The sequence below is a fragment of the Chenopodium quinoa genome, unplaced genomic scaffold (genome assembly GCF_001683475.1).
Source record: "Chenopodium quinoa cultivar QQ74 unplaced genomic scaffold, ASM168347v1, whole genome shotgun sequence".
In the NCBI taxonomy this organism is placed as follows: Eukaryota; Viridiplantae; Streptophyta; class Magnoliopsida; order Caryophyllales; family Amaranthaceae; genus Chenopodium; species Chenopodium quinoa.
Window position 1 is genome coordinate 1,060,408 of NW_018743218.1, and position 22,934 is coordinate 1,083,341.

Here is a 22,934-nt window from a genome sequence, read left to right on the forward strand (position 1 = left end):
GATTAAGGTATTTGATTTCCTTACAATCATTAATTTTTTTATTTTTTTGTTGTAAAATAAAAAGTGATTGAATTACAATGCCCTCTAAATTTTGTATAACCATACATTGTATGAGACATAAACTAGTCATATTATAAGACTTAAGAGTAACACATTACACAATACACAATACACATACATTTCGCTAAATACAAACAGAGGAAGTAAAAGATTTTGAGGTGGGATCAAGTTTTGGTACATTTGTAGTTTTAAGTATTTTGACAATATAATATGCGTATATATTATTTTCTTTTTCCCCCTTTTAGAGCTTTTACACGTTTGCGCTGCCTTGCTGCACCTCTTCCTCTTCCTCTTCCTCTCCCCTCTCTCTCTCCTCCATTGTACCGTACTCCGAATTCTCCATTGAAGTGAGTTGCAAGCTTTCTCTCCTCCATTGAAGCAGCTTATGAGGTAAGATGAATTTAATTTATAAATCGTTGAATATCAATTTCACAGTATAGTGTCAATCGTCGATTTCATTGTCAGTATACTCAATTTTAGGGTTCTTCAAAGGTGAATTATTGGTTATAAATTCTGAAGTTGTGAATGATTGCTAGAATTTTTTTATTCTGAAACATATGCGAGAAGAATTTAACATAAATTTTGGAGCTTAGTTTGATAATTGAGTCAACTTTGGTTGCTAATGTGTTGCAGGATTTTGTTTATGTAGTAACCCTTTAATGTCAGGACTAAGCCATGAAAATGGCTCTTTTCTCCCTGGGCTCAGGGCAGCTGCCCCTCCTGTCCTTGCTCAGGGACGAGCCTGATGCTGGAAGATATGCACGGGCCGAAAAATCGGATGTTTCTGATTACTGATACATCACCTTTGCCTGTGTTATTCCTGCTAGAAACAGAAGAAGCTACTATAAATTTCAAATTACCACCGGCATTGCTTTTATAAATGCTGCATTTGAGGGTTGAAGATGAAGGAAAAGGGTTCAGCACCTAGTAATGTGATTAGTAGAAATTGGGTTTCGAAACGCAAGCGTAAGAAACTTCCGTATGGACCAGATGTATCTGTTAGGAAGGATAAAGGGGAGGGATTGGCGACCAAATCTGCTCAAGTTTCTTGCTCGACAAAAGACTTGTTGGATACCGAAACAAAACTTGAACGGGCAAAGGCAAAGAGAAGAGGAAATGATGGGGTATATTATTAATCCTTGTTAGTGTATTTGCAATAAATACCTAGATAGTAAAGTAGAAATGTAAATGGGTCTATCAAATCTTAGATTTTAAAGATATTATTTCCTGTTGAAGTGGTAATGTACTATTGGTGACTAATATGCCGAATTAACTCCATTTGTTGATCTGTCCAATTTTCTTGAATGAATTTAAACTGGTGGCATCACTTCAATTTAGCTGGCTCATCTGCCGTTACTTTTAAAAAATGCCTCATTAAAGGTTTATCTTTTAGTTACCTAATTTGCAAACTCTCCCGTGGATTGAAAAAGGCAAATTAGTACGTATTACATGAAAGTTGTATAATCTGGTGTAATTTATGAACTCAGGTAGCACATTGTTCCCGTACCATATCTTGTACTAGCAAACTAAGTAGCAATGTTTGTTTTTTTGATGTTCAAGGAAGGTAATGTCTTGTGAAAGGGAGCTAAGGCTCTCAAATTTTAAGCAGCTGATTTTTGGGTAGGTATAATCATCCTTGCCGTTTTTCATATTTTGAATATATGAAAGATAAGTAATCCAAAGGATTAACTCTCGGTGTTTGTAACTTGTCCATTTTGGTAATAAAATTTCTATTTGCCAAAAGAAAAAAAAAGAAAAATTTCACCAGAAACCAGCTGCTTATGTATGTTGAGAGTCATACTTTAGGTTAAAGAATATGCACGAGGCTTATGGTTTTTATAAAAAGCATTTTGATAGGTAATAGGGTGGTATTTTCTTAGGTTGCATGTGTGAATGTGCATTTGCAAATGCTAATCAGTGAACATCAAAAGTTTTGATTTTCTACTGGTTTTATATAGTAGGTGACATATTTTTCCTGGTTCTATGTATTGGCAAAATGTATTCCTGGAATGTAACTTCTTATGTTCTTAATAAAATACACATGGAAAGATGGAAGATTCGCGTATCTTATTTGAAATTATTGATTTGCATGTTTATGCTGCAATGGCTTTTCTCTCTTCTTTGTTACTCTGTCCTCTCTTCCTATTGGTTGGGGCTATAAATATGAGTTAACTTGTTCATCTTTTTGTCCAGTATTTTTATGAATGTGTAATCTGTGATCTCGGAGGGAGGTTGCTGTGCTGTGATAGCTGTCCAAGAACCTACCATCTTGAATGCCTTGATCCGCCTCTTAAGGTATTTGTAAGTTGAACTATTACGTCACCGATCATTTGTTTTGTATCCTGTCAAATGCATTGTAAATTTCTGAATTGTTTTTTTTTCCTTTCTTCTTCCCCTTTTCCTATAATTATCTTTCTCTACTTATCTCCTTGCTCTCTTACTTTGCTTATTATCTTCAGGATATTCCAAATGGGAAGTGGCGGTGTCCCTCCTGTTTGCAGAAAGTTGATTCATCAGATTCTGTCAGCCCCCAAGATTTCATGCCAAAACGATCTAGGACAATCAATCTATCTCAGAAACTAAAGGATGGCGACAAGCCTTCTGGTACCCTCAAAGTGTCTCAGTTTCTTGGGAGGTCCATTGGTAAAAAAAGATCTTCTACCAAAAGAAAATCGGTTTTATGTGACAGAAGCCAGTCTCTAAGGAAGCTAGAATCTTCAAGAACTGATGGGTCAAGCTGTAGCAATATTGGACTTGGTTCTGTGGGTGTTTCCTTGCCATGTGAAAGTGCAGTTGGTGAAAGGAAACTTCATACAGCAACCAAGGATATTGAAAAGGTATCTGAGTCATCAGCAGCTAACAGGAAGTCTAACTGTTTGATGGAACATAAAATGTCCCTTCCTATGCATACTAATTTAGAGCTGAAGAATAAAACTTCCAGTGGAAGTGATGATATCTCTAACAATATTCAGTGCACTGCAAAGAATACTGCAACTGCAATAGGGGTTGTTATTGATGCTCGGAAAAGAAAACATAAACCTCATAAGGGTGGTAACAAGAAAAAATCTAAAATATCTGTTGTGGAGAATCCTGCAAACAATGGCCAGAAGAATAAATCAAATTCACATTTTCCTTCTCCAAAGATTAATAAGCCACAGAGAAAACGTCGATCTGTTCATCACAGAATTTCCCTTTCGCAGGAGAATGCTGTAACAGAAAAGATAGAAAGTCAGCTAGAGGAGGTACCATAACCATCCATTTTTTTAAGAATAATGATATTTATAGAATTATGGTTACATTTTTACATACTATTTTTATAATATTCTGTGATATATTCATTTTTATTTCTTTTCAAGATAGCTTAGGAGTTAGGAGAGGTAAAAGGGCCCTTATTTTATTTTCATGTTTCTTTCATTACTTATTAATTTTTTTTTTCTTTTTCAATGTAGGGTTTACTACGTTTGTTTATAATTTCATTGTTGAATTTTGGTGCTGTATTTATTAAAAAGTAGGAATATGAGAAACAGCTTGTTATAGTTAATGACAATAGGTTTCTGGTAGATACTAACTTCCGTTTTATAACTCACTGGTACCATAGAAAGATTGAGAGGAATCTTTGCCATCCCACATGTACTATTGCAGTTTATGTATGGATTTTTGGTCATTATTATCCGTTAATCAGGTGAAAGATCATCAATTACATAACATTCTGGTACCAAAGAACCTGACTTCTCATCAAATCCCTTTCTAAGGGAGATTGAGAGGTATCTTTTTCATCCTAAATTTACTATTGCAGTTTTTGTGTGGGTTGTTGATCATTACTCCTCCATTTGTATTTAGTTGACACGTTCAATTTAGGCACACTTATTTAGGAGAAGTGAGATAGACATGTGAAAGACAATAATACCTCTACTTAAGCTACCCTTTCCTTCCTCCATGTACCGCTCAGCCTTATGAGCCACCACCAGCCCACCCCAACTCCACCCCACCTTTATCTACTAATTCTACTCCACCACCACCATCATCACCATCCAGATCAGCCAGATATACTTCTCCGGCACCGCCTCGCCTTTGTCACTACCTTCATCACATAAAACCCACAACATTACTCAACCTTAATAAATATCTAAAAATCCAAAAGCATTCACAGCCAATCATTGCTACTACCTTTAGGGGCTTTAGATCTCAATTCTCAAATACTAGAAAAAGTAGACGACGGCAACGAAGGATGACAAATATGATGCTACAATCAAGGTTCCAGTAATTTAATTAAAAAAGTTGAAACAAAGAATCCCATATCTACACTTTGTTAGTTTGTTATGTGGGGATGAAATTACTTGTCCATCCAACGGAATCGTAAGAGGAATGATGTGATTGATGGAATCCAGATCTTAATCTAGCGGGTTCGATGATTGGAGGGTTTTTAATGTGTTGAAGGTGGAGGGAGGAGAGAGAAAGAGGTGACGACTAACAAGTGGTGGTGGTGGTTGTGGTGATGGTGGTGGTGAGGAATGAGATACGATACTATGATGTGGGTGGTCTGTTTATTAGGTCAGGTGAGAGAGAGAGGAGAGAGGAGAGAGATTGGTCTAATAATCAAATATGAGCAGGAGAGAAAAGAATAAGGGTATAGTTGACCATTTACCATAGAAAATATGCCCAAAATGGAAACGTGCCAACTAAAAAAAACTTCCAAAAAAGGAATACGTGTCAACTAAAAAAAAAGGAGGTAGTATTATCCAATGATCTGGTGAAAGATCATCACTTCTATCTTTGTTTTACTTCAGTAGTATTACTACTACAAATCCAATGATCCTTTAAAAATACTGCTGAGACATTACTGTAATCCTCTGATTTAATTGGTTCTCACAATACCTTTTATAGTGGATCAAGGAGTGCGGATATGCAATGTTAAAGTGAAGTTGATAAAGAAGTTTATTAGACCTTAAGAAATTAGGTCTTGGAGTGAGACAAGAAAAATGTTGCATCCAGAAGCTCTTACATCATTTGTTACTCACGATTTTTCATTTTAATTTTGCAATCAATTTGAACTTGACTCTTGTAAAAGATATCATATGGAAGTTGGGCACCGTAAATAAAACAGATATTATTGAGGTATCAAGGAAAATAGCTCAGAATGGTCCTAGAATCCCATGCACATGCCTTGGGTTTCTGGGTGTAGCATTAGACTTCATCCAACTTTCATATTGTTTGTTTCTTATTTTGTTTCCTTGTTATCCATCTGCAATTGATGGTTATGTGACTTATGTCATGGTTTGTTGGTCCTAATGAGGTTGTTTGTTGCATTTCCGTTTGCTGAATGGTTGAACCTTTTGGTTTCTTTTCATTACTTCTGAGTATTTTTGGTCTGACTTCTTGTACCATCAGCTGATGCTGTAACTTGCTGGAAATTTTAATTTAAAAATTCTTTCTTAGATCTTGTCTTTTTTTGTGTGGTTATATTTGTTTTGGATTAGGTGTTTTGATATAAGAAAGATTTTATTAGTATCTGGCATTGACATAGTTTATAATCTTTTAGATTGCTCTCTTTTTTTTTGAAATATTGGGAGAAACCTGAAAAAATGTGAGAAAATAAAAGGAGTCGATGAAGTAATCATTTTTTTTTTCTCTATATGGTATAGCAAGCTTGTGGTTGGTTACTTGTTTTATTTCCTTTCTGGCTATAGCATATATTGCGTATGCTCCCTATTTTGATTCTGAGATGGGAATTCTTAGTTTTATTACATCTTTCTCCTTTTGCTTGCCCTTCATCAGCAATATAGCTTTCTTTGGTTGATTAATTCTCTTCGGTGCAGGTAAGTCCTCAGGAAGAAGAAGGTTTGTCAACAAAAGAGGACACCAGGCCTGATAAGTTACTATCATCTGATGATAACTCTTTTGAAGAAGCATTACAAGTATACAGCTATCTAAAGTTTCTCAAAATTTTCAGATATTTTGTGTTTGCTCTATGTTGTTCTGTAATGTCCTTTCAAAAGACCCAACAAAAAAAAAAAAAAAAAAAAAATGTTACAGAAATTTTATTGAATTGCTGTGGTTGATACTCTGCTTGTTTATAATATCAATATTACAGGTTGATAGAGTCCTGGGATGTAGATTGCAGGAAGATAAAACACCTCCACATTGTCAAAATTCTGAGTTAAAGCCAAGTGATATATTGGTAGGTGAACCACAAAATTCTAAAGATCGAATGTGCAACGCAGACCATAAAGCTGTTTCTGATCTGGTAGAAGATTATCCCGAAAATCCTTCTGCGGCGCTTTGCCAGACAACTGAGGGGTGTCTTGTCGATGATTGTTCAGGAGATACATTACAGGTATATAAGAGAACTGTGTCTAAGGATTGCAACCCAGAAAATAGGGTGGCTGAGGTAGGGAAAGAGTTAGGTTCTAGCATTGTTACTGGTGAAGATAAATGCAAATCTCATTTTTCAAATGAAAATTCGCATGTACCTCAATTGTTAGAAGACCAAACAGTGGCAAGAAATTCAGTTGTAGATGATGGAAAGTACGAAAAAAAGGCCTCAGAGCCAATTTTGATGGAAACAAATTTTGATGGAGAACATGTCTCTTATGAATTCTTAGTTAAATGGGTTGGAAAGTCTCATATTCATAATAGCTGGATTCCTGAGTCCAGGCTGAAAGGTTTGGCCAAAAGAAAGCTAGATAACTACAAGACAAAGTATGGAACTGCTGCTATGAATCTCTGTGAGGAAAGATGGAAACAGCCCCAGCGGGTGATAGCACTTCGGTCATCTAAAGGGGGCAGAACTGAAGCTTTTATTAAATGGTTGGGCCTCCCTTATGATGAATGCACTTGGGAAAGGACAGATGAGCCTACAATCCAAAACTCTTTGCAGTTGATTGATCAATTCAAACGGTTTGAGTGCCAAACACTGGAGAAAGATGCTGAAAAAGACTCTATTTCTTGGAAAGGTGGTTTTCAACAAAATGAGGTTGTCCCTCTATCTGAGCAGCCTGAGGAACTCAAAGGTGGTTCACTCTTTCCACACCAGCTAGAAGCTTTAAATTGGTTGCGCAAATGTTGGCATAGATCTAAAAATGTTATTCTTGCTGATGAGATGGGCCTTGGGAAAACAGTATCTGCTTGTGCCTTCATGACATCCTTATACTTTGAGTTTAAAGTAAAGCTTCCTTGTCTTGTCTTGGTGCCTCTTTCCACAATGCCAAACTGGATGGCAGAGTTCTCGTCATGGGCTCCAGACTTGAATGTGGTGGAGTATCATGGAAACGTTAAAGGAAGAACTTTAATTCGTCAATATGAGTGGCATGCAAGATATCCAGATGATTTGAATAAGAAAAGTGCAGCCTACAAATTTAATGTTCTTCTGACTACTTATGAGATGATTCTTGCTGATTCCTCTCATTTACGAGGAATTCCTTGGGAAGTTCTTATTGTTGATGAAGGGCATCGTCTTAAGAATTCTAGTAGTAAGCTTTTTAGCTTGCTAAATTTTTTTTCCTTCCAGCATCGTGTTCTATTGACTGGGACCCCTCTTCAAAACAACATAGGAGAGCTGTACAACTTACTTAACTTTCTGCATTCAGCTTCATTCCCTTCTCTGTCATCATTTGAGGAAAAATTTACGGATCTCTCTGACGCTGACAGGGTGGAGGAACTCAAGAAACTTGTTGCTCCTCATATGCTCAGAAGGCTGAAGAAAGATGCAATGCAGAATATTCCACCTAAGATTGAAAGAATGGTCCCTGTTGAGCTGTCTTCTATTCAGGCTGAATATTACCGTGCAATGTTAACAAAGAACTATCAGATCTTAAGGAATATTGGGAAGGGAGTTCCTCAGCAATCAATGCTTAACATAGTCATGCAATTGCGAAAAGTTTGCAACCATCCTTATCTTATCCCTGGCACAGAACCTGATACTGGATCAGTAGAGTTCCTTCACGAAATGAGGATAAAGGCTTCAGCTAAGCTAACTGTCTTGCACTCTATGCTGAAATTATTACATATAGAAGGCCATAGAGTTCTGATATTTTCGCAGATGACAAAGCTTCTAGATATTCTAGAAGATTATCTGAATGTTGAATTTGGGTCCAAATCATTTGAGAGAGTTGACGGCTCTGTTTCAGTAGCTGATCGTCAGGCAGCAATTGCACGCTTCAATCAGGATAAAAGTCGATTTGTATTCTTGCTGTCAACAAGGTCTTGCGGCCTTGGAATCAATTTGGCAACCGCTGACACTGTAATAATTTATGACTCAGATTTTAATCCTCATGCAGACATTCAAGCAATGAATCGTGCTCATCGAATCGGACAATCGAAAAGACTTTTGGTGTATAGGCTTGTAGTTCGTGCAAGTGTTGAGGAACGTATCTTGCAGCTAGCAAAGAAAAAGCTAATGCTGGATCAGCTTTTTGTAAATAAGTCTGGATCTCCAAAGGAGGTGGAAGACATATTGCGTTGGGGAACTGAAGAACTATTTAGTGATTCTACTGGAAAGATCATTGGTGAAAATGATATGAACAAGGACGAAACTGTTCCAGAAACAGATCAAAGAAGTAAGAGAAGAATTGGTGGCCTCGGAGATGTTTACCAAGATAAATGTACGGAAGTAAGTAGCAAGATAATTTGGGATGAGAATGCCATCTTGAAACTGCTTGACCGTTCGAACCTTCAATCTGGACCACTAGATAATGCTGAAGCAGATGCAGAAACTGATGTGCTTGGCTCAGTAAAGGTATGTCACATGAATATGTTATGTAATTTTATGAATTTTCAGTGCTTACAGTTGAGGTAAATGATTTATCATACTTGTTATCATTAGATTATTAGGTTTATGGGAGATTTAAATTTTAATTCAGTTTGCGATAAGTTATTGGTAGTATGATGCTTCTTTCTTTGTAGCCTTAGCAGTTGGAAGTTTTCTTTTGTGAGAGATTGCTGTACCCTTTGAATATTGTTTTTGTTTTTTTCCGGAAATATTGGTGAAATAATCCCAACTTTTGACTATTCACTTTTAATGATCCAAACTTTGTGTCATCAGATAATCCGAACTTTTGGTGTTCTTTTAGGTCACCCGGAAATGCGTCAACCCCTAATTGGGTAATTTTTTTTTTAAAATCCTCCCTAACCCAGCTGAGCACTCACTCCCTTCCTCAGCCACCACCGTCCCCCTTCCCCAACCTCCTCCCCTCCCCTTCCTCCACCATCGAAACCCTCCCCCTCCCGTCCCCCATCGCCGATAACCCTCCCCCCTTCGATTACCACCAAATCCTCCCTCCTCCCCATCCCCCATCACCAAAAGCCTCTCCCATCCCTTCCCCACCGGAGAAACAATGAATCGAAGAGGAGAGAGAAAGAGATGTGAGAAAGGATAGAGGGTAGATGAGGGATATATGGTGGCAGAAGGGAAAGGACTAGGGGAAAAGGAAAGGCTACTGGAAAGGGGGAAGGGGAAGGAAAAGGTGCCAGAAAGGGTGGTCAAAGGGGGTCAAACTAAGGAAAAAAAATAAAAATTTTCATCCGGTAACTGGTCATCTAGGACCAACGAAAGCGAATACCTCACACAGTTCGGATTATTTTATTTTATTTTTTAATTTTGTCTTTGAAGAAACAGTTCGGATTATTTTAAAAGCGAATGGCTTAAAGTTGGGATTATTTTTACCAGTTTTTTTCCGATATTTGTTTGGGTAAAGTAAGTAGATATCATTAATCACCTAAAAAGTATTTATACAATGGGGAAACAGAACATATGTATAAGAGTAATTAGCTGATTATTGTAGGTACTTTAATATTTGAAGGCATATAGTTTAGCAAGTATGAATGAAATATTGATTGAGAGCGTTAGTGGGGGCCCCACATCACATGTGGCATGGAGTAGAGAGAGAAAAATTGAGTGGGTTGGGTGGGTAAAAATTCAATATATAGTAGTATATTAGTGTTTGGTTGTTGAATATTCATGGTATCTTCATGTAAATAACCCCCCTCCCCCTGCTGTTTAAGTATCTTTACACTATAAAATTTCGTTTGGAAAGCAAAAGTCACTCTTAAGCTGAGAGCTTTGTGTGAATGCTAGCTTTGGGTAGGCTCAAAATGAATGATATGCTTCAAAAACATGGGCCAAGGTTGCCTATCTCATCTGTTATATGTTTCATTTGCCGAGCTTGTATGAGTTGTGCTCACACTATTCCTTTATTTCAAAACTGCTAGATAACTTTGGAGTAGAATATTTACGATGTATAAAGAGAAAATTCAAAAGTGGTAGATTCAGATTTTGAGGTTTGGTTGGGGGAAAGAGAGAAGCCACTTTGGTGAAATATAGCGATGGCTATCTTTTGGGGTGTTTGGCTGATGAAAGTTAAATCAGAGGCTATGTGAGGGGGGCTGCTTTTTACGTTGTTTGCTGACTTTGCTCAACTAGTATTGGCAGTACCTTCAATCAATCTTTTTTTAGCGGACACATGGTTGTTTATATTGGATGGAACCACTTTTACGTGCAATGTGGATGGTTTGTGGCCGTTGTAGCCTTGTCCTTGTATCTTGATCACAGTTAGCTCAGAAACCTTACAATGTGGTCACGATCTGTTGATTCTGTCAAGAAATTATACCATGAATAGAACGGGTTTGGCAATGTGACTTCTCATCAATATGTCAGGTTTTATATCATGAGCAGAATTGTGTTTGGTGGAGGGACTTCTACTCTATTTGCTGTTAGCTAGTGTTAGCAGTTTGGCAGTGCCTTAGTAACAAAGAAGGGAGGAGGTTCCATTAAATTCATTATTTAATTATCATAATTATTATTAGAATTTATTCATATAAATGTAAAAACGATCCGTTTTCGACATTTTTGAAAAGTTGATTTGGTTATTGTGTCCAGTGATAGCCATGCTATTACATGCTGATTTGAGAATCTTAGAAATTTGAATATGATTAATAGCTGTTGTTTTCCTTGCACCATAAAAAAAGTAAACAGAGGAAATTGGATATAGTCTCAGCTTTTAATGGTATAGTTTTGAAGAAAATTCTTTATGTGAAGGATTGCATGTTAACTAGTATATGAGATAATACTCTAGACAATAGTGTAAAGAGTTCTTGTTACATTCCAATTTCTAAAGAGAGACAGTGGCTTCTGACTTGTGATGGAGAAAGGGTATATAGTTTCTAATATGGTTTTTACATTCAGTGTAGACCTTTAGATGTGATGATTTCAAAGTTGTGACATTATATTTCACAGTTGATCTAGATTTTGTGGGTCTTGGCCTCTAAATAAACAGGAAACTATTCTTTTTTGTGTTAGAGGTTGAAGGTAAAGACCAAAAGGTAATTCTAAGCTCTATATCAAGTTTTTGCTGACTCTATCTTTGCCACCTTACCTAACCTCCTATGCACACCCCGGGAAAAGATCAAAGGCTAAATCATCATGATTGGGTTCTTTATTATACTTTGTTTAGTGTAAGCTGGATCTAATTTGAATTTTCTTTGGCTTATTGTTTTCATCCCTAGTACTTTTGTTGCTTTTTATTTAAAAAGCTTATCTATTAATCATTCTCACATGTTGTAACCATATTTGAAGCAGTCTGTGGAATGGGGGGATGAACCAGTGGATGAGGAAGGAAAAGTTGAAACACCTATAGTTATCACAGATGATGCTTCTGCGCCTAGTTCTGAGAAAAAGGAAGATGTCAGTGTTACAGAAGAAAACGAATGGGATAGGCTTCTGCGTGTGAGGTGAGCATTCACTGTGTATTATGTTAAATATTTATTGATGACCTATTATCTGTGCAAAATCTTGTTTCATGTGCTTTTCCTATATAATCTTGCTGCTACTTTTCTTGTCTCATTCAATGTAATGGATACCATTGGAATCTGGAACCTCTTTCCTGATAAGCTATATGTTGACCAAGCCATAGATTCTATAGGCATGTTAAATTAGCATGACAATTGCCTATAATTTTTATATTTCTATATCGGATATGTGGATAACTTGATTCATGCAAAAGTGCCCAGGCCTTATATTAATTTTTTAAATGTTTTGGTAACCGATTGAAAAACACGTTTAATGTATAGGATATATTTAAAGAAAATGGAATTCTACCATCTGCATGGGAAACATGATTTTTTTGAGTAAGAGCCGTGGTTCAAAATTATGGTTCTAGTCATGCTCGCGAGAAAGAAAATGATGGGGTTATCATAGATTGCGTCTCAACACGAATTTGGTTTCAAAGTCTTTGAATTTTATTATACTGTATGCTATTATAGTAGTTGAAGCGGACAATTAGAAGCCTAGAGCAATTATTGGGGAGACATGAAGAATCTTCCAATGTTTTTTTAAATAGCATGTAACATTTGAGTGAAACACAAGCTTTAACTTTGATTGTGGGTGATTTGGGGTTGGAACGTTTGATTCGTACAAAATCACGAGGTTTTGAAACATCTTGAAACTGATTAATTCATTTCAGTAAATTTCAGTTTGTATGATTTTGGGTGAACCACAACGTCATGGCTGTGTATTTGTGCCATGGCAAGTGCTGCTACCCCTATCCTCCCTCTCCAATCCCAAAATTGAAAGTTGCTAGTTTGAATGAAATCCGAATTATGAAGTTAATTTATTAGTTCACGAGAATATCTCAAATAGGAGAGCTAAGCTAAGTAATCTAGCACAAAGCAAGGGGTTATGCAGTTGAATAAATTTCCACAATAAGGATTCAAATGGTTCCACTAAAGAAATATTTGCATTGGAAAAATCCCATGATTTGGATATAGATGTGCTTACCTTGGCTAGGTTTGATTCCTCAATTATGTGAGGTGTAGGATTCTGGGAGGTGTGTGGGTGATTAGGAAGCTTCTCCCGTAAGTCCTTTTATACGTTACTTAACCTGCCTTTAAAGCATTCCTCTTCTCAGTTGATGATTTTATATGGAAACCAGGAGTTACCCTTGTGCCAATTTATGTGCTAATAAGGGAAAACCTTTATCTAAATGTGAAACCATTGTGCCATACATAATCATCTCTACCACAACTTAAACAGCAAAAAGCTAGCTGGTAAACTACATCTAGTCTTGTGTGATTGACAAATGATGATAATGAAGTCTAACACTACTGCTGATTAAAAATAAAATGGTTTTTATTTGATTGGTTGAACAACAAAAACAGTCAGAGAATAGAGAAAACACTTCCAGAAACCACAACTGTTTAGGGGGTTCTTTTTGACTTTTTGTTGCGTCTCTGTGTTGGAAGGGGGGGGGGGGGGCGACTAATTTCTATTTTGTAACTTTGTATAATAGTCAAACTTTTTATTGAGTTCTTTGGTCTAATGCCAGGTGGGAAAGATATCAGTATGAAGAGGAAGCTTCTCTAGGTAGGGGGAAACGTCTCAGAAAAGCTGTCTCTTATCGGGAAGCCTTTGCACCTCATCTTAATGAAACTTTAAATGAGGTAGCTCCGAGTATTATTGAATTTTGACTCTTATGTGGACTTTGATCTTTTTTTTACTAACTAATTGCGTTGACTTGCTACATGGATAAATTATCTTCATTGTAAAGATATGTACTGATATATTAATAGGTCTGTTGGTCACTATACCTGTAACTATGGTTTGGATTGTGGGTATAATATGGCAGGTTTTCTGTAATTGGGGTGCATTGGAAAGTTTGGAAAATGTTGACCATATCGAGAACCTGACTTGAACTGAACTGGAAAGAGCGGGTTTGGTCTGGGACTATCAACACATTCTTTGAATCAAAATTGAATTTTCCTACTCATACATGTGTTATGGATTGGGTCGATTAATATTTTAGTTTCAGCCTGTTCATTATCAGTACAATGACATTCTCAATCTTAAACCTTACTCAACATGCCTATTTTCAAGCTTTAGTCTAATCTATATTTTCAATATTTCATTCTGTACCAATCTGGAAATCTTGGCCATTTGCCACTAGGTTCTGTTCTCAGGACTATGAGAGATCTATACATTATTATTGATAGAATGATTAGTTTTGAGATGAGTTCTAGGCTTTCCGGCTCTACATGTAGTTTGTAAACATGCTTTTTCAAAAAAAGTAGTAGCACTGAAGACATTTAGGGTGATTCCATATGGTGTATTTGGTTGCTGTACAAGGAGTGAAAATTAGGAAGGACCCAAGGAAGACCCGAAAATGTAAAATATACAATTTCTAAATAGGAGCTTTATCTGGTTACAGTTGATGGAGCAGCCAAGAGCATTTATTTCATGCTTACTTGGCCTTCTGATTAGACAGGATCTAGGAACAGATTCGTAGATGGCTTTAGTGTATTGTGACTTTGTTTATTGTGGAAAACTGGATGAGGTTCACATTTAGTGACTTAAGAGTTTCTTTATATTCTAAAGGTTGAATAACTATCCACTTGTTATTAGAAGGTCAATTAGCTTTGTTTATTTAGTTTCCAAATTTGATGTAGGAGCATCTTCACTATCATGGAGACACGAATCAAAATGAGAATTCGGAATTCACTCTTTGGGTCTTTGATAATTTTGGCTAGTAGTTTCATGGTCAGGCCATGGGTTTGACTTTTAGTAATTTAATAGCTCTTTATTGTAGGCATTAGCAATCCCTTGATTTTTTTAAATGTTGTAATGCTTGGGCACCTCTCTTTCCCCCCCCCCCCCCCCCCCCCCCCGCAAAAACACATCATGACTTGGGTGCACTCTTGTCGGATGACTTGGGGAAAAACACGGTGACATAAATCAAGTGGGAAGGGTTAATATTTGCCCGATTTTCAAATTTCTAGTTTTAAATATTGAGGCATCAAATGGAGAGGAAGGATATATAAGGTTTGGGCTATTGGTTGTATGAGTGGTAGCCCATCTACATGTATTCCGGCCGCCAATGCCTTTGGCATGTTGCAGCCTTGCAGGGAGGGAGAGAGTCATGTAAACCTGGGCACGGGCCGGGTTGGCCCGCGTGCCGCCCGGCACGGCCCGAAGTCAAGCACGGCACGGCACGAAGTTCAACTTCCGTGCCACGGACACGGTGGAGAATTCCCAGGCACGGCCCGGCACGAGCACGGGCATGGCCCGCCGTGCTGGCCCGCAGGCACGGCCCGCGGGCCAACGGCTATAAAACGGCTATAAAACGGCTATAAAACGGCTAGTTTTTTGCCAAAAATTCTATAAATACTCACCTCCATTTCATTCCCAAATCACAAAATCACAATCTCTTCTTCTTATCTCTTATATTCTCTAAATCTCTAATAATCCTTATTTTCTTAAATTCTCTAATTATTCTCTTAAATTCTCTAATTATTTTCCTAATATCGGAAAAAATTAAAAAGTTCGTAATCGTAATTAGTGGAGCGTTGAAGCACGGTTGTCAGATCTAAACTAATCTTAAATTTATTATTGTTTTATTGTTATTATTAGAATAATCTTGTTTAATTATTATTGTTGTTAATTGTTATTGTTGTTGTTATAATTGTTGTTATTAACTATTATTATTGTTACAATTGTTGTTATTATTTATTTTTGTTGTTATTGTTATTGTTATAGTTGTTGTTATTAATTATTATTATTGATATTTTTATTGTTAAAATTGTTGTTATTAATTATTATTATTATTATTGTTAAAGTAATAGTATAAAGTAAATATATAAATATAAATATTGAATATACAAATTATAAAACATAAATATTCAACTTATAATTATAAAATTCATAACTTAATAACTTATAACTTATAAGTTATAAACTTATAAGTTACCTTATAAAACTTATAATTATAATTTTATAACTTATATACATTATAAACTTATTAATTTATAATGTTGTCATTAAAAAAAAAAAAAAAAAAAAAAAAAAAAAAAAAAAAAAAAAAAAAAAAAATGAAAACTGCACCAGCCCGCGCAGGCCAGCCCGCAGGCCGGCACGTGGCCGGCACGGCACGAGCCCGCCAGGCACGAGGGCCGTGCCGTGCCGTGGGCTGGCCTGTGAAAATGGCCGGCACGGCACGGCACGAAATCCTGGGCCCGCCGGCACGACCGGCACGGCACGAACCAGCCCGTGGCCCGCCAGGCACGGCCCGCGGCGGCCCGGCACAGCACGGTGCCCAGGATTAGAGTCGTGTCAATTTAAGAGTGGGGAGGATAACAAGTACCCAGTAAATGTTTATCCCGTACGTTCCTGAAATTTCGATTCACTTACTGCGGACTCTTGTTTCTAGTAATGCATGAGTTAAAAGGTGGGTGGGTGTAAGAAAATTGTGGATAAAGTAAGAGAGAGTGCAATAAAATGTATAATGTGGGTTAGGAGGGGTAAGATATTAAAAGGAGTTTTCCAAAATAGGAATAAATTAAAGTGAGTAAAACTTTTTGAACAATTCAAAATGTAAAGGTAGTCAAACTTTTGAGTTCTTTTAAAACTTTTTTTTAAAATACTGATTTCCTCTGTTTTTTAAATTGCACCTTGTGGTGTGGGCACAAGATTTAAGAAAAAGGTTCGAATGTGGGGAATGCCAGAATTGCCCATTTGATGCCCAACAAATGAGAGAGAGAAAAGGATGGGGGGGGGTAATAAGGGCTGTTATCAAATGTATAGAGGGCTATTTAGGGTATTTGGTGTGTGAAGGTGAGTGACAAGATAAAGTCAATAAAGCATACCAAATTTGGAATTGGTGCGATTAATATGTAACTTCCTGAAAAGCCAAATGGTGAATTATTAACTATCGAGGAAGTATATCTTTTTTAATTAAAAAAGAATCAATAAATATTTATAAATATTTTATATATATATATATATATATATATATATATATATATATATATATATATATATATATAATTCTATTTTTAAACCTCTGTGTCTCACTACCAATTCCAAGTTTCAAATACTCTTGAAACGTATTTACAATTCTTTAATTTTGGAATTTCCTGAAGTTGACGGTAATTTTAGATTTTAAAGGCATGCAGACTTTTGTGGAGATGATTGGGATGGCTTTTGAATTAAGCCTGGGCCTAATACAGCTCCCAGTATTGCTTCAAATTTTGGTTTTGCTGTGTGATCCTAGCTGTTGGGAAAAGTCTGAATGCCTGGAGTTTGGTCATGACCATGATCATCTGTGATTAATTCTAAATCCACTTTTGTCTGAAATCAATGCAGGGTCAAATACCTTGGATTACAGACACCATTGAATGACACTGTTCCCTTTTTCTTACTCCGTAGCTACAGTAGGGTTGTCACAGTGGTGGTTATGGCCAGTAATGCTGGTGATGATGTTTAAAAATTCTCAACTCAGCTAGTGTATGATTACCCTTCCTAATTGTTTTTTAAAAAATAATTGTTTCCTTGATTTGAAAACATAAACTCCTAAAATGCCCCAAGGGAGGGAGTTGAGAAATCGCCTTATGTGTAACATCTGAACCCAGATTTAATTTATCACCATTGAAAACTGTGGAATCCTATTAATTTGTGTTTAAATTAATGGCGTGATGCTCCACAACATATCAATCCGTATATCTACTGAAATCTCTTAGACTCTGATGAACGCTGCCTGAAAGGTATCATTTGAGTAGAAATTTTGATACTAAGTTGTTTTGTGACTTACAAAGAGGCTTATTGGGTGTAGATTTTTTTTCCTAGTATCTCGCATTCTGAGTGATGACTAATATTAATGACTTTGCTGCTAATCTTTATAATTTATCTTTTACTTGGCATGAGAAACAACTTTTATTTTGTGTTTGTGAGCTCTGAAATTTTAGCCTAAATAAAAGATGCCTGTTCTTAGTATTGCTGGTTATATTTCAGACTAGTGCTGAAGATGACCGAGAACCAGAACCAGAGCCTGAAAGAGAGTACACACCTGCAGGACGTGTTTTCAAGGCAAAGTTGTAAGTTGTTTGATTCCATGATCTGCATAAGTTTTCGATCCCTCTGTTGATGTAGTTGTCAATTTTATGTTTTATATCCTATGAGTGCTGTTTTGTTTACTTCATTTGTATGTTTTGTTTGTTTTGGTGGGGGGGGGGGGGGAGGAAAACCATTAGTTGAAGTACCTTTAGTTATGGGCTATGCTTATGGCTGTTTACATACAGCCTAATGAAATTGTAGACTTGTTTTCTTTAGCACCTTTATAATTGAAATAGACATTGAGGTTTGGGGTCTTATTAGTATTGAGAAATCTTAATTTTCTATCAGTTAGAGCCTTTCTCTCTCCTCCATTGAAACTCACAGCTCCTCTCTCTCTCTCTCTCTCTCTCTCTCCAATGAAATGCACCACTATTCTCACTCTCCTCAAATGTAACTCAAAGATCCTTTCTCCTCTATTCTTCTCCTTGCTTTCTCCATCAAATCTCAAAGATGGATTTTTTTTTTCTCTCTTGTTGGTTGCTTCAGGAAAAGACATTGAAGCTTGAAGTGACTCTGCCTATTTTTCCGTCTTTGATCACGCAGGTGATCAGGCAATTTGTGTCCTCTCATTTTTTTTGGGGGGGTTTACCATTTAATCAAGAGCTGATTTTGTTTTCATCATCAAATTCAGTCATACCTTAAAAATATGATGTATGACGGGACTCAAAAGTCTTTAAATTGCTTTGTCATACCTTATTTAGTAATTAATTCAGAGATCCAATATCAACTTTCACTAGCATAATAAGTTTAAACAAATAATACAGTATTTGGATCATATGGTATTGTCATGAACAACTATGAGCTCATTGCAAGAACATAAATGCTTGTAAAAAACAAAATAGAACAAACACATGCTTGTGAAAAAAAATAGAACAATTATACCATTTACATGGCAAAATTATCTATTCTTAGCTGTACGAAGGTTTGTGTATCCCAAGCATTAGTCAAATGATTAAATTCCTCTGCAATATTGTGCAAGTACGTAAAGTAACTTGACTAATGAACCTTCCATTCTCTTGTTTAGTGAATAGTAGGATGGAGTCACATTGTAATATCATTTTACATATCTTGTAAAATGGGTAAGCTTTATTGTTTATGGAAATAATTTTTTGCTTTATTGATGCTAATTTAATGTATAGCTTTTTGCCCCGTTAATATTATTACTATGGATTGGGTAGATTTTAAGAAGTCTATAACATGTCTGAATGTTGTAAACTGTCCAAGTGTCTGTTGGCCAGGGACAGGATTTTTAGTGCACATTGCATTTCATGTTAGACTGGTAGATATTATCTTCTGAATCATTGGATGAATATATACTGCTTGATTAATGAATTTGAACTGCAAGCAGCATGATTTATCTCCTGTTTATTCTATATACTAATGTGCGAACTTGTACCAGTGCTAGGCTTCGTGCTCGGCAAAAAGATCGGCTTGCTCAGAGAAAAGCACTTGAAGTTCTTTCTCCTGTCTGTCCTGAATCTGAATTGCTTTCAAAATGCCATCCACATAATATTGAGGACAAGGAAGAAGTGACAAGATCTGTTGAACTACCAGGAGAAGCAGCTACATCATTTGAATTGGAGGATAAAAAGTTGAGTGAAAATGAGGTTCCAAATAGCTGTAGTGGCACTTCTCAAATGAATAGAAAACTACTGAAACATAAATTTGACAATCTTCACAACCCATTCCCCAAACTCCACGGAAACTCTTCTTTGAAGGTGGTTTCTGGTCAGAGTATAGGTGCAAATGTATCAAAATCAGCTGCTGCAGACAACCTTTTGCCTGTTCTTGGACTTTGTGCACCAAGTGCTTATCATCTTGAGCCATCTAACAGAAACATGTCAAGGTCTACAGAAAAAAGACTAGGAAACCAGTCAGATTTTCTTTCAAGCACATCTGCTTGTTCTGGAACTTTTACAAAGAAAGACGGAATGGAACTTGAGACAACAATGGGCAATTTAAAACTTCCTGAAGCACCATCAGAGTTTACACCTCAGTATTTGAAGAGTCGTTTTCATGACAATCATTTCTCATTGCCTCTGGTGCTCTCTCTTTCCTCCCATCTCCCACTGGCAACTCTACTCTCCCATTTTTCTGACTAAATTAGTAAATTTGATATGCAGTGAAAATTGTAAATAACATGTTTTATTTTATTTGCAGTGTTCCCCACCCTTCTTTCAGCGTAGATTTTCAGATGGTCTAGAGAGCTCAAGTGCCAGTTCGGCTGATATTCTGGAGAAAATGGGATTGCCCAAATTGCCTTTCAATGACAAAGTACTGTCAACATTTTCCATTCCACCTGAAACCTTGCAGAGCCCAGCACCTAACTTTTTAGGCGATTTGTCTCTTGGAGGAAAAGATGATGCTGCAAATATGCATCCACCTGCTGCAATGCCATTTTTGCCAAGTTTGAAGTTTCCTTTGCATGACTTCCCTTATTCTAACAAGGAAGAATTAGATATCTTACCCACACTAAGTCTGGGGCACAAGCCAAATGCATATTCTTCAATTCCTGAAAATCACAGGAAGGTTCTTGAGAATATAGCTATGAGGACTGCAGCAGGAACAAGAAACTTACATAAAAGAAAGTCAAAAGCAGATGTGTGGTCAGAAGACGAACTTGATTCCCTTTGGATAGGAGTTCGTAGGTATGGACGAGGCAATTGGGATGCCATGCATAGGGATCCGAGGCTCAAATTCTCGAAGTACAAAACTCCAAATGACTTGGCTTCACGGTGGGTAGCTGAGCAACAAAAGATATTGGATGCTTCTCCTAGCATGAGATCTATTAAGCATGCGAAATCTCACAGTTCTACACTATTCCCAAGGTTTTCTGATGGAATGATGGCACGTGCTTTGCATGGAAGTAGGCTAGCTGGACCCATAAAATTTCAAAGTCACTTGACAGACATGAAATTGGGGTTCAGTGATTTTGTAACAAATTTTCATCCCTTTGAACCTTCTAATTTTTCTGGATCCCTAGATGAAACCCATGCTCTCTTTCAGACAGGTGCTGGATCATTTTCGGCCAGGTTCTGTGGAGACCCATCCATCACTCCCTCTGATATTCATGGTAATTCACCAAGTATACAACTGGAGCCACAAGGTCCTTGTAGTGCCTTTGGTCCCAGAAACCTGACTGTTCTGGGTTTAAATTCCTCAAATGGGTATGCTGTACGGTCTGAAGATGAATTAGATGCACTTACACATCAAAAGCTTCCTTGCCAGCTAGATGATTCAGTAAAAAATCGTCATGCTCCCAACAAAGATGCGTGTAGTAGTAAGACACCAGCTGCCACTTTGTTCCACCATTCAAACGACGGGTCTCATCTTTCTGGTTACAAAGGGAAAGAAGTGGCAACAGAGAGCAGTTCTTTGAAGAATAGGCTACCACATTGGCTTCAGGATGCTTTAGGAGCTCCTTCCAAAATTCTAGATGGTAAACTTCCACCTACAGTCTCTGCCATAGCAAAGTCAGTTCGTTTGCTTTATGCTGATGAGAAACCTTCCATTCCACCATTTGTTGCTCCTGGACCACCTCCTTCTCAGCCGAAGGATCCTCGGAAGAATTTGAAGAAAAAGAAAAAACGAAGACATCACATGATTGGGCTACTTCCGACTGATATTACAGGCAGTAGCCAGGACATCCATGGAAGCTCCTCTGGCGATAGTCATGCCTCAAAATCAGCTCCTATTCAGTCATCTTTGCCAATGCTTCCTTCAAATGCGGAGCCTATGAACCTTTCATCATCTTTACTTATGGACCCCATTAGAAAAGCAAGTTGTGGATTGGCCCCATCTCCTGAGGTACTGCAGCTTGTAGCATCTTGTGGTGGTCTAAGTCCATGTGTGCTTCAGAACTCGTGTGTTGAGCTTACAAATCCATCACCATCTGTACTTTTGGACCCAATTGGAAAAGTAAGTAGTACATTGACCACATCTTCTGAAGTATTGCAGCTAGCAGCGTCTTGTGGAAGTCCAGGTCCATGTGTGCCTCAGAAATCGTGTGCGGATCATAAAAATCCATCACCATTTTCACCTCCGGATCCCATTGTAAGATCAAGTTCTGGATTGGCCCCTCCCCCGGAAATGCAGCTAGTAGCATCTTGTGGAGCTCCAGGTCCATGTGTGCCTCAAAACTCGAGTTTAGCTCTAGATTTGGACATTATTGATAACACAAGTTGTAGGCTGCCCCCCTCAACTGAAGTTCCGCAGCTAGTAATGTCACGTGGAGCTCCAAGTCCTTGTGTGCCTCAAAGCTCATGTTTAGCCTCCACATCAATCCTCAACAATCAGCAGAACTTGCCCCAAAAACTGGATCAAGATGGAACTAAAGATGCAGTGGTAAATTCCCTTCCAGGAGTTGTGGACCACTCTGGGAATTCTAGTAAAACTCAGTCTGAGCTTCCCAATGTCAACCAGCCAAATGGTGACGATGTATCATCAGAGAAAACCATGTCTTATCAGACATAACATCGAAACTTAAATATTGAATCATTGTATGTGCAGCAGAACTGAACTTTTGTTGGGAAGTTCAAAACATGTAATGTTGTGCCATACAGTAGGCTTGTTAGGGTGTTTATTAGCATCTTTGTAACCGTAGATGACAATTGGGGTCAATTGGCCCCTGTTTAAGTCTTAGGCCCGTAGTTTATATTTTGATCACAGTTTTGTAGTTAATCATTGAGGTTGCGAGTGTTAACTTGTAGCCTTAGTACAAGAATATATCTAGGAAATATTTTGTAAAGCTTGTGTATCTGAAAATGGAAGTATATAAATGTACCCCATTTAGGGGGCGTTTGGTTCGGTAAATGGAAACGGAGTGAAAAGGAAACAACTAAGAGGGGGGAAAGGAATCATTTAGCTATACCTTTTCATTTATTTGGTTTAACCATGGAAAAGTTATTTGTTAAGAGGAAGGTAATCGTAATTGTTATCTCAAGTTTTTGAGAGGTAAGAAATGAGGGGTAATCAATACCCTTAGAAATGGGGAGGATTCTTT

The 22,934-nt window shown here is 37.3% G+C and overlaps 1 protein-coding gene across 4 annotated transcripts; it reads left to right on the forward strand.

Annotated features, from left to right (window-relative positions):
* The first annotated feature begins 292 nt into the window (after window positions 1-292).
* On the forward strand, window positions 293-22,744 carry LOC110734725 (protein CHROMATIN REMODELING 4-like). 4 transcript variants are annotated; one of them, XM_021914862.1, is made up of 11 exons: window positions 293-450; window positions 694-1,184; window positions 2,254-2,355; window positions 2,520-3,302; window positions 5,877-5,975; window positions 6,152-8,794; window positions 11,630-11,784; window positions 13,377-13,491; window positions 17,831-17,913; window positions 19,332-19,974; window positions 20,093-22,744. In XM_021914862.1, exons 2-11 carry the CDS (start codon window positions 963-965, stop codon window positions 22,403-22,405), a joined length of 7,158 nt encoding a protein of 2,385 aa, XP_021770554.1. In that variant the 5' UTR covers window positions 293-450; window positions 694-962; the 3' UTR covers window positions 22,406-22,744. The 4 variants fall into 4 exon arrangements, with proteins under 4 accessions (XP_021770554.1, XP_021770557.1, XP_021770555.1 ...); XM_021914865.1 differs by having other exon boundaries at window positions 11,633-11,784; XM_021914863.1 differs by having other exon boundaries at window positions 727-1,184.
* The last annotated feature ends 190 nt before the right edge of the window (window positions 22,745-22,934 follow it).

Excerpts from the sequence above, each read along its gene's own strand:
- LOC110734725 (XM_021914862.1), top strand. The coding sequence starts at position 963 with ATGAAGGAAAAGGGTTCAGCACCTAGTAATGTGATTAGTAGAAATTGG. Across the intron at positions 11,785-13,376 it reads GATAGGCTTCTGCGTGTGAG|GTGGGAAAGATATCAGTATG; the intron begins GTGAGCATTCAC and ends GTCTAATGCCAG. Across the intron at positions 19,975-20,092 it reads ATCATTTCTCATTGCCTCTG|TGTTCCCCACCCTTCTTTCA; the intron begins GTGCTCTCTCTT and ends TTTTATTTGCAG.